A 12,381-nucleotide genomic window follows, 5' to 3' on the forward strand; every position below is an offset into this window, starting at 1 on the left:
CATAGGGTAATACAAAAGATTCCCGCATACGCTGTGATGTTACTAGTAATGCAAAATTTTATACCCAAAGCCGATCATTGTTATGAAGAGCTCTATAAAAACCAAACATTTTCATTATATAGAATCTACTTAGTAATTAAAAGTTTTATACCAAAATACGAACATTATATTAATTATACAAAACGTTATATAATGGAATTTTTTTTTCTTAACGGCAAACCGAGCAAGCCCCTTAGATAGAGCTTGATCAAATACGAAATCAGATATCCAAAAGCTTCAGCTTCATTATAGCATTTGACTCGAGAAAAGACTGATTCGTTCATCCAGTTTACTCTATGATTCTCAGTCTACAAACTAGACGACCTTTAAGACCAAAATTTCAAAAGCCAGCCAATTAAAAAATACATTTGACACATAAATAGACCAACTCGTCACTGAAATTTTTGATGCCTGGGTGGATCCTCAATTGCGCTAAATGCTGCACCAAAAGAATGCAAACCACGAATCAAGAACTCAGCCAAGGGAACACCTTGGGAGATGTCGGCAGGCGTGCTGTGAGTACTTCAACTCCAGCCTCTGTGACCTACAAATTATCCATCACCAGAAACACACATCAATCAACCCGAATGAAGCAAAATTACTAAAGTAATTCTCTGATATCTTTAACTAGCGTGCATATATGAATGTTTTCTGATAGCGAGACACAGAAAAAAATCCAATAGTTCTACCAAGCTTGGTTCTGCTTCATTGACGTTCAGCAACATAAACTTTAGTGTTTCTAGATAGAAATAGCCTTGATAAAGATTATTCCGGCATTCTTCTCAGTTCTCACCTCTTGATCCCAGATTCTTGTATACAAGTAAGAAACATTTCAGTCTTTTCTAGTTGATAATTTCAAGTGCAGACATACTAATATTGATGTTACTTTGGGAAATTTTCTATTTGATTGATCTTATTGTTTCCTTTGTCATACTAGAAGACCAGTAAATGTCTCATAATTCTCTAATCTGGTGGTGAAAAGTTTGATTCTGATTAATTTCACTTTAAATCTGACAACTTTTTTGGCCCCCAAGGGGTTGGCCTAGCGGTTGAAGAGCTACAGTAACAATCTTGGAACCAAAGTTCAAATCCCAACAGAAGCGACACAAGATGAATTCTTTCAATTTGCCTAAACCTTGTGGCGCAGAGTTGGGACAAGTACCCGGGTGGATATGTCAGCACTCTGCTCAAGACTTTGATGAACCTACCCGAAACTTGTGCTAGTGAGAGGTATCAAGTGTCTGATACATTAGTCGAGGGCCGCACAAGTTGGCCGGAACACCATAGTATCCACTAATTAGCTCTGACAATCCTTTCCTTCACATCTGATCTATTAGTCTATCCTGGGTGGTGACTAGAATTTGAAAATTTCCAATTGCTTGGGATTTATTAGTTAAAAGGCTTCAGTACTAAGATTCACACACAAGCTTGCTGCGCTCTCACATTGAGTTTGAAGAGCCATTGGTCAAACCATTATTCAGACAAGCCGAATTTAACCACGACTCTGCTCATTAACAGTTCTTATGTGGGACACATTTGTGGAGACTGTCATTCTACTTTTTGCATTTTTCTTCATCATCTTAGGGTAGGAGCACTTGGATTTCATCAAAAAGTCAACCCAAGTATCCTCTCCTTAGAAGGAAGGAGTGTGCTTTATTTAGTTTTAACAGAATAGATCCAAACTAACTGAAATTTCCATTTTATTTTCTTTTGTTCGGGTTTTCAAAATTTCAGTCAGTTACCATTTTCATTTCTCAAAACTAGGGTATTTTATTTGTTTGTTTAAGTTGGAAAAAGAAAAAGCTAAAACCGAAAACCTATGAAGTTCTATTTATTTATCTTTTTCTAGTTCTTTCTCCAAGACTTATTCTGGTTTTATCTTTTGGATATTGTACGATAATTATGATTAGCAAGAGTATGACAATTAATTTCTACAAAACTAAAGGAAGATTTTATAATTTGAGACAGGAACTGAAAACTGAACCTATATAGAAAAAGGCAAAAAAAAAAAATTCAAACCTATTTAGGTTGGGTAATTGATTTGCCTACCTACCAACTGAAAAGCCGAACTGAATTTAACCTAAACTGACCAACTGCAAACCTCCTAAAAGAATCCTTTACAAAAGAAGCTATAGGCTACAGAAACATCAGAGCCCCCCCCCCCCCCCCCCCCAAAAAAAAAAACAAGGCTGAGCTTTTCATCTTTCCTTGAGCCGGAGGTCTATCGGAAACAATCTCTCTGCCCTCCAAGTTAGGGATGGCAAATGGGGTGGGGCAGGGCGGGGCGGGTCAAAACACATTTTCTAAAAATAGTTAATGGGGCAGGGCAGGGATAGGGCAATAAGCAGTGTATTAGAGGACAACAACCCATTAACCAAATGACCTCTTGTAGGTTTCTCAATTTTCACAAGAACTACAACACATACGTGTAGATTTTTTTTATCAGAATTCAAATTTATTTGGTTGAAGTTTAAAAAAGAGTATTTAAGTGCTGCTCCACGTGAATTTTACTTGGGGGAAAATTGGATGCTTGTAAAGAAAATTATTATTTTATTTAAAATACTTCTCAAATCAATTATGCAACTCCAAATAATGAACCAAACTGCAAAATAAACATAGCTTTGTCAATCTTTAAATTGGACAAGTCCAATGGCCCATTTTTTATACATTATACAATATTGATAAAAACTATATTTTATTCAATCAATATGCATAAACAACTAAACAATATTTTAAATGTTTCAATAGTTAGTTGAAAAGGTAAAAGAAATTAAAAGCATATTGCAAAATAAAAATAAAGAGAAAAAAATAAAAAAGAGTCTAAACGGGGCAGGGCGGGGCGGGGCGGGGCAGGGCAAAATTTTGACAAAAGGCTAAATGGGGCGGGGCAGGGCAGGGCGGGTCAAAATTTTAGCGGGTCAAGGCTTGCCCTGCCCCGCCTCATACCATTTGCCATCCCTACTCAAGGTAGGGGTAAGGTCTACATACACACTGCCCTCCCCAGACCCCATTTGTGGGATTTGTTGTTATTGTTGACCTTATGGCTCATGATATGTTGCTTTCATGCGGAGTCAATACATTGTGAATTGTTTAACTCTCCATGATTTGAGATGCAGAAGTGTAGATTTTACAGTGTTTCTTTCATATCATGGCTTCATGTAGCAAATATATTGGATATCATTGGGTCCAGTTTTATATTTTACCAATGTGTAATAGAAAAATAGATCCGAGAAAAATTTCTCCAGTTAAATACGGTGCTCAGCCACAACAAACCAATTCATCAAGCCAAGTATCTCAATTCAATCTGAAACAGCATACAATAAAGAAGGGCTACCATTAAATCATTCAGATACCAAAAAGGATTATAAAGTAATACCAGGAGGGTGTGTTCAAACTGAGCACTTCGTTTCCCGTCTGCTGTCACAGCAGTCCATCCATCAGGCCACATCCGATCACGCCAAACACCTTAAGTAGAATTAATCGAGACATTAAGGAAAAGAGATTTCATATCGAACAGTAAGTAATAACTTTAGCACTGAAGAGAATTTACCAGCATTAATCATGGGTTCAATTGTAAAAGTTTGGCCAGCTTTCATCACGCCAACTGCTTTATTTCCTGATCAGGTTAAGGTAACCAAAGAGAAAGCTACCAGTAGTAAAGCAAGATCAACTTCGATTACCACAATCTCAGAGGTACTAATTGGACAATATTTGAAAATATTACGTTAAATCGATACAACAGTCATCATTGTGCTAGAAGCTGCAGGAAATATTTGATGCATTTACATTTCACGTGACAGAACAAAGATTTAAATGGTAAAAGACAACTTTTTTTTGATAAATCATAGAATGTTAAATAGAAGTTGTTGAGGATACTTGAATAATGTGGAATATTAGGTGCGCAATGGAAAAGTTCTCCAATGCCATGACCACAATATGACTTCACCTGTCACCCCAGTTTACAAGAAGAAAATGACAACATGCAAAACATGTCACCTTCCAACAAAAACTGAGCCTCACTAATCTACCTGATAGGGTAGTTTAGGCAAACTAACTTTGTTTTATCTTACCACAGATAAGCCAGACATTGAAGCATGTCGATTGATGACCTCCCCAATTTCTCGAAACCGTACCCCAGGCTTAACTGCAAAGAAATGGCATAATGAAAGAAGTGAGACACCTGGAGTTTTGATCAACGCTTTAAGCCAAGATGAACTGAAACATTCTCCCACAAGGCAACATGTTTTATTAGCACACGCTTACAGATTAATTTCACTTCCCTAACTCTTTAAGAGCATATGGAACAGAAAATTCTCAGCAAGACCATTCGAGACTTAGGTATATATATACAGAGCAGATGCAAGCAAAAGGGAAAAGGTGCTATGGACAGATCCAAAGAGCAAACAACTGATCAAATAGCAAAGAATAAAAGGGTAAAGAGCATATTTAACAAGCCTAATTGACTAGTAATACTTACTCTATTTGTTTTTGCAAACTATTGGACTCTGTCTTTCAAGACCTTTTACTTCAGGAATCAAAAGGCATTAAGTTTGATCTTCATAGAACGGTAAAGCCTATGATATGTCAAGTATTCAAGGCATAACATACAGTAATGCAACCTACCAATTGATATTGCTTTCTCCAAACACTCATATGTGCACTGGACTAACCGTTGAGATGCTTCATCAACATTACCAACAAAGAAGGTTTCATTCAGATCACCTGCATAATCAGCAGTGCACTAATTAAATATCAAATCTGCAAGAAGTGAAAACATTACCAAATAGATCAATGGTAAGAAATGGTTTACCATGAACCCCTTTGTAATATACAGTAACATCAACATTTACAATATCACCATCCTCTAATTTCCTGAAACAATAACAAGTGACAAATGACACACAGCCTAAACAAAAAAAATCAGAAAAATACATCCTTCTCCTCTAATCAAAACCACGCATGTAGTAAACACATGCCATGATGACATCAACCAAGGAAAGAGCTGAGACGCAGTCCTCATCAGTAGTTTCATGATTAAGCTTTCAGAAAAAGGAAACTTGGTAATAACACAGTCCTCTCTTCCTTACCCAAAAACAAAGTGGTATGACACCCTTTTTGAAATGAACAATGAGAACTAGTTTCATTTGCGAATGTAAGACCAACCTTGCATCTGGAATCCCATGGCAGATAACTTCATTGACTGACCTGCAACAAGCAGACAGAATTCCATCTTTCAGTAAATTATTGGACCTGCATACACAGTGCATAAAGAACATTTACAAGATAAAGTACCTACGTGCAGCATGACTTGGGGAAAAAATGATAATTCAATGGAGATGGATATGCTCCTGCATATGCCACCCAAAAAAAGAGTTAAAACAGCAGCTCCACATATTAGAAGAACAGGTGATCCAATATAGATCAATTTTTTTAAGAACAGGATTTGCTAAGCGCTGTTATAGATAAAATATGAAGCCAACAAACTTCAGCTAGGATGATTTGCCTACAATCTAACTTAGCAAAGAGCAGCATACTAAAATACAAGCACAAGGAATAAGTGTCATATGAAACCAGGAAAACTTTTTTATTTTTTATTTTTTGGAACTAGGAGCTTAGATCATGTCAAGTATCAATTTGGGGAGCAAAGGAAACATCACCTTCTACCAAGTACTAAAAAAAACAGTACCAGTGAATCATAGTATGTAATATGCACGAAAAAGGAGACTATGTGTAAGTCGAGAGGAAATAAGTGCTTGTGCTTTAACAGAAACTTGAATAAAGCATGACATCTAATAAAATCTAACAAGTTGGGAATGGCCTCCACAAACCAATTGCAACTATTAGAAGTGATTAAAATGATCAGAGCCCTATCAGCATACCAGCGGCAACAGTAGCCTCATGCACCACTGCATCAATTTCATCAGTAGTCACGCCAGGTCGAATAATACGAGCTGCTGCATCCAAAACTTCCCTTGCTATCTGAAGGTAGGATATGAATAAACAAGTACTTCAAGAAATACAATAAAGCTGAAAGAGCAAAGTATTGCCAAATATTTGTCCCTCGCCATCTCTCAACCAAGAAAGCTTAGAATCATTAACTGAGAGTAAGAAGCACAGATATTATACGAATCGTTGTTCTGGTGAAACATTGGGTCTTGAAGATAATAAAAACAATTGTGCATTAAGACTCTCACACACAAAATCCTAAAGACTGGTGAAGAACCAGTGAACATGCTTAGACCATGGTTCTTTGCCAAAGCTGCACGGCGTGGAAACTTTATAACCTTAGGAACACTAACCATCCGTTACTCAGCCGATTGAGGATAGTAGTATAAGTAAATGGAATGAAATATAAGAATTCTGTAAATGAGGTTGGTGCACCTGGTTTACTGTTAGTGGGACAACTATCAGTTCTAGCCTAATAATGCTTTTAGCAAGCATCAAGATAATTGTGTGCTTCCACAAGAGAGTGTAACCACTCCCGTTTTCGCTTGGAATGTGATTGAATTGAGTGCTCTCAATTATTAGACGATAGATGATGGATATACAAATACGTCACTTTCTGTAATCATTGATGTCAGTTATCTGTTCTGGAAAACCCATGCCCCATAGGTTCTTATAAACCCAATCAAAAGCTACTATCTAAAAGCACCGCTGCAGAAAGGAGAAAGCCAAAGTCATTAGAAATACACTCAGGGGCTTGATCCCAGTTATTGGTAATCCATCAAAACTTAACCTATCATAGCTTGAAAGTATCCTGTCATAGAAGGAAATCTAATGCTTCAGTATAAAGCACCTTAGACAAGTCTTCCTAACTTGGTTTCTTTCTGATCTCTAAAATATATGTGAACGCATCCCTTCTAAGGCTTCAATCTCACGCAGATCTCACATAAGTCTTCAGGAAGCAATTGCATGCATTACTAAAAAATTACACTGCACAGTTTATGCATTTTTTCTTGCTGGTGTGCGTAAATCAATTCTCCATTCACATATTCCCTCTGTGTTATTTTCCTCCCCTTTTAGTCGCTAGAATCTTAACTGTGACATCACACATTCCCTAAAGTCCCTTAGAAGTTTCTTTCTAAACCACCTCAATAGTCTAAACAATGGCAAGAATCATTAACCACCAAGATATATACATATTAACTTCACAACTCATTTACTGTCCTGAGACATTGGTGATGAAGTAACGGAAGGTACTTAGAAAAAGACTAGTGTGTGGTATTTAATAAAGGACAGGCAAATGCATGGTATAGCTATTGATAACAAATGGCTATGCTTTAAAGAGAATGAAATATTGATTTATGAAAAGACTAATTAAGAAGATAATTTATTGGTAGAACATAATCAAAAAACATAAGCTGACAATACTTACTCGGCATGTTTCTCTCATCCTCGCAATCAGCTCTGGAGTTTTGATCTTCAAAAAGTTTAGAGAAGAAGCAGGTGGTGTGAGCAAAAATTTAATATGTTAACGCACAAACATCTAGTATAACTGCAAATCATCACTAAACATAAATAGTACCTCAACGACGTGCTGTAAGTCACTATTGGGTTCAATTTTTGGGATACCCTACAAAATAAGACAAACAAAATATATGACATAATATATCTTCTATCATCAATCTTCAGAACGAGAAAAACGTGCAATATTAGGCACATAAGCTCCTTATGGAAAGCAAATTAATAGAAGCAATTGTCAACATCTTTAGCTATCCAGCTCCACAAGAGATGGCAAAAATATGCAGCATGTGTGTATCTGTGTGTGCGTATGACTAACTAGTGCTTGGAATATACAGAAATAAGATAAAATGACTCACATCATCTGCCCAATCAGGTTGATCAATATGAACAGGTACAACACGCTTTTTTGATATTGGATAGGGCCTTAGCGTCCTGAAAGAAGTCAGCACCATAGGTTTTAGACAACAAACATATTTTTATTTTATTTTTATAAGGATTTTAGACAACAAACATTAGCAGCAACTTTGTAGGAAAATAAGAGAAAAAGGGGGAAAAGAAAAAAAAAAGGAGTGAATGTGTCATCCTTGCAGCAGTGTATTACAGCAAGAGCTATGTTCAAAAGGAGCAGAAAGATGAAAGGGAAACTGAAAGATGAAAAGGAAACTAACTTTTTTGTATATAACAGAGGAGCAGAGTATGCTAGGAAACTAAGTAAAGCTAAATACTTTTTGTTGGAACTAAGAAACTAAAACTCCAGTTTACTTATCTAGTTATCTCACTATTTCAGCTATCAAAAGCTTCAAACAAAAAGAAAACGAGTAAAGATAAGAATATATGCAAAGAAGCTTAGAAAACTTTTCATCTTTAACATCGGAATCCTAGAAAAGAAAGTTGGATAATTCATCTTCAAAACACGAGGTACTGAATAATCCCTCCCAAAGACACAAGGTATTGGATGCTTTGACATCAACTTACTGCTGAAAACAAGCAACCCTTCGCACTTACTCCAATATTAGTGCAAATAATAAGTTCTGGTTGACTTTTGGTTCCAAAAGAAAATCATTTTAAAAAGTACAGAGAAATCAAAAGTTTATTTACTCTTCATAACAAGTACTCCTAGTAATGCATGTAGCTGTTTGGATAGCCGCTTAGGTTTATAACACCATGTGTTTTTTGGCAGCAAAAATAAGGTTTGAATATTTTTTTTAAGAAAGGTTTAAGAGAAAAGGCAGTGAGAATTGCAGAAAGATATATAGCTCCCGTTTGGCTATAGATTTTGGCTTCATTTTTTCAAAAAAAAAATTTGAATATTGTTTGTTTATGAAATATGATCTTTGTGAAAAAAAAGTTCAAACACAACTTCAACTTTCAAAAATTATTTTTCAACACAAGTTTCAATCAAATCTATGTCCAAACGCATAAAATAAGGTTTACATAATTTGAGCATGAAATAAACAAAGACGACTTCATTAATCCAGTTACGTTAAGACTCTTCATTAGAAAAAACTATGCTAGCGTATTTTAGGACTAGGAGGAGGAACACAGTGACTCAAAATAGACTACGCTAGCCTATTCAGTTTCATTAGAAACTTGTCAAGACCTTTCAGTGATTCTCCACGCCAGAGCAAGCAAGTCTAAGAAACTACAGCTGGACTAAATGTCAGTCGAATATGCATTCCATAACTCAACGAGGTTAAGGACAAGCAGAAAAAGCATCCAAACAAGTAGAGGAGGAAAGCAAAACACTGACTCCAAAATAGACTATGCCAGCCAGTTTTAGTTTCATCACAAACTAGCTGAGATCAAATTAAAAGTAGTCCATTATACAAACAAATGTGCTGTTCTAACTTCTACCTTTTCTAATTGAAGAGAAACCATGGCAATCCTCAAAAAGTAACATCAGAGAGGTAAGTAAAAATTACATCAGCTAAGAGTAATAACCATATCAAACATACCCAGCCCAGTCAAAATGCGGAAGTTTGGGTGTTCGAGCCTGTCCTTTCCTCAAGCAATATAGCCAACCATCGCTAAGTGAGGCTGCTCCTGAAGTTTCAGTTGCCAGAGAAGATAACTTTGCCTTCAAGTGGACAGACTTGTGAGAGCCCCAAGATGCCTTGAAACAATCCTGCGTGCTGACAGGAAGCATCTTGCATTAAAACCAAAGTATCAAGCTAATGGCCGGAGAAGATAAATTTAACTATTTTTATCGAAAGAGATCCTCATTTCAGTAGTCTTCTATTTTTTGGCTCACAGTCACAGCACACAGCAGTAGATAACTTTCCAAATTCCACTTTACAGTGGTCTCTCAGACAGATAGTTGCACCTTATATTTTGTTTATTAGCTGCAATGTTATATTCTTATAATATCCTTTAATTATTCCAGTTTCCACCACTGAAACCTAAGTTTTTGACATTGAACAACTTATGCAGATAGGCAATCCATCTTAACAATGTGCCGAATAGTCCTATCACAAAACGCTCTGCAAATATAGCATTAAAGGTGCAGAGGTTATACACACATCAAATCTTTAACAAGCAGCAGGTGCTATCCCTCTCTTACCAAACTTGTACATCCTATGTACAAGCTGTTACCAAAAAAAAACCACAGATTGATGGTTTCAGCTATGATAGAAGTTATACATATCAGTAACCCCAAAATTAAGCTTTAGCTCGATAATGAAAAAAAGGAGAAGATAGTTCAGAAAGAGAATGGTCATAGCTACAAACCAGAAAGCAGCTCCTTCACGAGGAAGTTTTAACTCCACACACTTGGGACACCTTCGAATAGTAGGGAAAATAAATTAGCAGAGAAATCCGAGTACAGAAACTCTTCTGTGAAATTAACATCACTGTAAGGCCAACTATTGGCAGTATAACTACAAAACCAAATGAAAGATCACCCGTAGCAATTGCCAACAGGTATTGGATGCATTAAATTTCAAACTCCAAGGATGAACAAAGGTACCCAAAAGTAAGTTTCTGATATCCTTACAGATACACTACGTAAAATGGAATTCTATATGATCTATGAGAATCAGTAAAAATATTACTTATACATGGTAACACAGCAAGAAAACGGAACGAGGCAAGGAATGAGGACTCCACCAAATACAAATAAAATGACCAAAATATAGAATGGAGACACCAGCATCAGAATTACTTGTTCCCTTATCTTTTTTACGCGATAATAAGGAATTTTTCAGAATATCCATCTCCCCTATTTCAAATGAAATACTCTATTATATCCAGACATCTTCAGAATTTTCAGCCACTCAGCTTTAAACCACAGTAGAACCTTGTTTACCTTTGAGAACCAAGAAATCCGCCAATTCCAGCTTTAAACTCATAGGATAATGGGCCCGCCCTCTAGTCTTTATCACCACTTAGATACCAGACTTGTTTCGTTAGCCAGGATCCAAACTTGTGACTTGAGTTTACCACACATCACGCATTATACTACCTTTGCCAACAACAGAAACTATACTCGAACTGCAACATTGATTTTTACAGTAAGGACACAAAAATCCCCTAGCACAATTTTTATTTGTAATCAGATATATTAGCCAATGGTAACAATTTCCAGTCAGCTTTTTTGTTCTCACAGAAATGAAGTTGACACGCTACGATCCAGCTCTAATCCCTTTCATCATCTAAACTCTGAACAGCAGTCCCCAGTTTCATCTTCAACTCATAAGACAAAAACTACCATGTTCCACCTACTGGAATTAGAATATTTTTCTTTCATCTTGACCCCTTTAAAAAATCCACTTAACTCTTAAAAATTAATCTTTAAGTCTTAAAATCCGAACACATAAGTAAGCAATATGCATAACCTCAAACTCAGTTGAATATCATAAAGCATATATTTGTATCAAAGCCACCCAAGCAATCAAATTCAACAAAGAAAATTACAAAAACATCTTTTTTACAATTGAAAAAAGAATAAAAAATTAAAAAGAGGGGAAACCTACTGAAGATGAGCGGGCTTGCCACATTGAGCACAACATAAAGTAGCTTCACCCACTTCTGCCATGGATTCTTTCAATATTTCTACACAGTACAGATCATTATTAATCACCACATCATCGATAAGAAAAAACCTAAAAATAAAAAGGGTATAGGGTTAGAAAGATTGAATCTTTAGAGCTGGGGAAAGCTGACCTTTGAATATGGTTGTGGGTGTTTCTTGCAAGGGAGAGGAAAATGGCAACTGGGGTTTTTCAGTTTAGGGTTCAGCCGAAAAAGGACCGGAAAACAAAAAGAAAATAAAAGGAAGAATAATGGTTTGAGGTGCTCTGTATAAAATAAGGTCAAATTTAGAGCCTCTTTGGCCAAGGTTGTAGAGGCCAAAAGTAATTTTTTGTCAAATTTGGAAATATATCCTTACCATAAAATTATACTAGTATTACTATGCATGCGGATGCCCGAATACTAATTATGTCAAATATTTAAGTTATTTAAATTATATGTAAATAATCTTAAATTTACATTTTTTCAGTAAATATAGATAATCATTGGATATTAACTACATGAAAAAAATTAACCATTTATTCTATTTTTCTTTTTTGATATCATTCTTGTCGGTGTAATTAGATCCTGAAAATAGTCAGGAAGCAAAATAATAATTCATATTTATGGCAAAATAATCTGTCACGGCCCGAATTTTTCCACCCTCGGGAGTCGTGATGGCGCCTACTCGTAGAAGCTAGGCAAGCCACGAAATTAGGAATCTTTAACTCTTTTGTTTTAATCCTTCTTACAACTTATATTAACAAGTGATAAACATTTAAATAACAGTGGAATATGAGATTAAGCGGAAGACTTAGACAAAATAAACCAAAATAATACGGAAATCAACATATGCCCTATCCAGAAACT

The 12,381-nt window shown here is 36.0% G+C and overlaps 1 protein-coding gene across 1 annotated transcript; it reads right to left on the reverse strand.

Annotated features, from left to right (window-relative positions):
- Positions 1–264: 264 nt before the first annotated feature.
- LOC107787598 (methionine aminopeptidase 1A) lies at positions 265–11,802 on the reverse strand. The gene is made up of 17 exons (XM_016609191.2): positions 11,665–11,802; positions 11,475–11,553; positions 10,231–10,281; positions 9,459–9,635; positions 7,860–7,935; positions 7,565–7,612; positions 7,415–7,459; positions 5,919–6,018; positions 5,336–5,387; positions 5,203–5,244; positions 4,850–4,911; positions 4,663–4,761; positions 4,110–4,183; positions 3,916–3,985; positions 3,590–3,655; positions 3,416–3,504; positions 265–583 (listed from the first exon to the last, which is right to left on the reverse strand). The coding sequence occupies exons 2-17, from the start codon at positions 11,534–11,536 to the stop codon at positions 506–508; spliced, it is 1,191 nt and encodes a 396-aa protein (XP_016464677.1). The 5' UTR covers positions 11,537–11,553; positions 11,665–11,802; the 3' UTR covers positions 265–505.
- Positions 11,803–12,381: the final 579 nt, after the last annotated feature.

The sequence above is a fragment of the Nicotiana tabacum genome, chromosome 7, assembly GCF_000715075.1.
Source record: "Nicotiana tabacum cultivar K326 chromosome 7, ASM71507v2, whole genome shotgun sequence".
NCBI classification, from domain to species: domain Eukaryota; kingdom Viridiplantae; phylum Streptophyta; class Magnoliopsida; order Solanales; family Solanaceae; genus Nicotiana; species Nicotiana tabacum.

Coding starts and splice junctions, on each gene's coding strand:
- LOC107787598 (XM_016609191.2), bottom strand. CDS start 11,536: ATGGCAGAAGTGGGTGAAGCTACTTTATGTTGTGCTCAATGTGGCAAG. Junction 7,936..9,458: donor CCGCATTTTGACTGGGCTGG/GTATGTTTGATA, acceptor GACTTCTTTCAG/GACGCTAAGGCCCTATCCAA. Junction 3,505..3,589: donor TGAACCCATGATTAATGCTG/GTAAATTCTCTT, acceptor ATTCTACTTAAG/GTGTTTGGCGTGATCGGATG.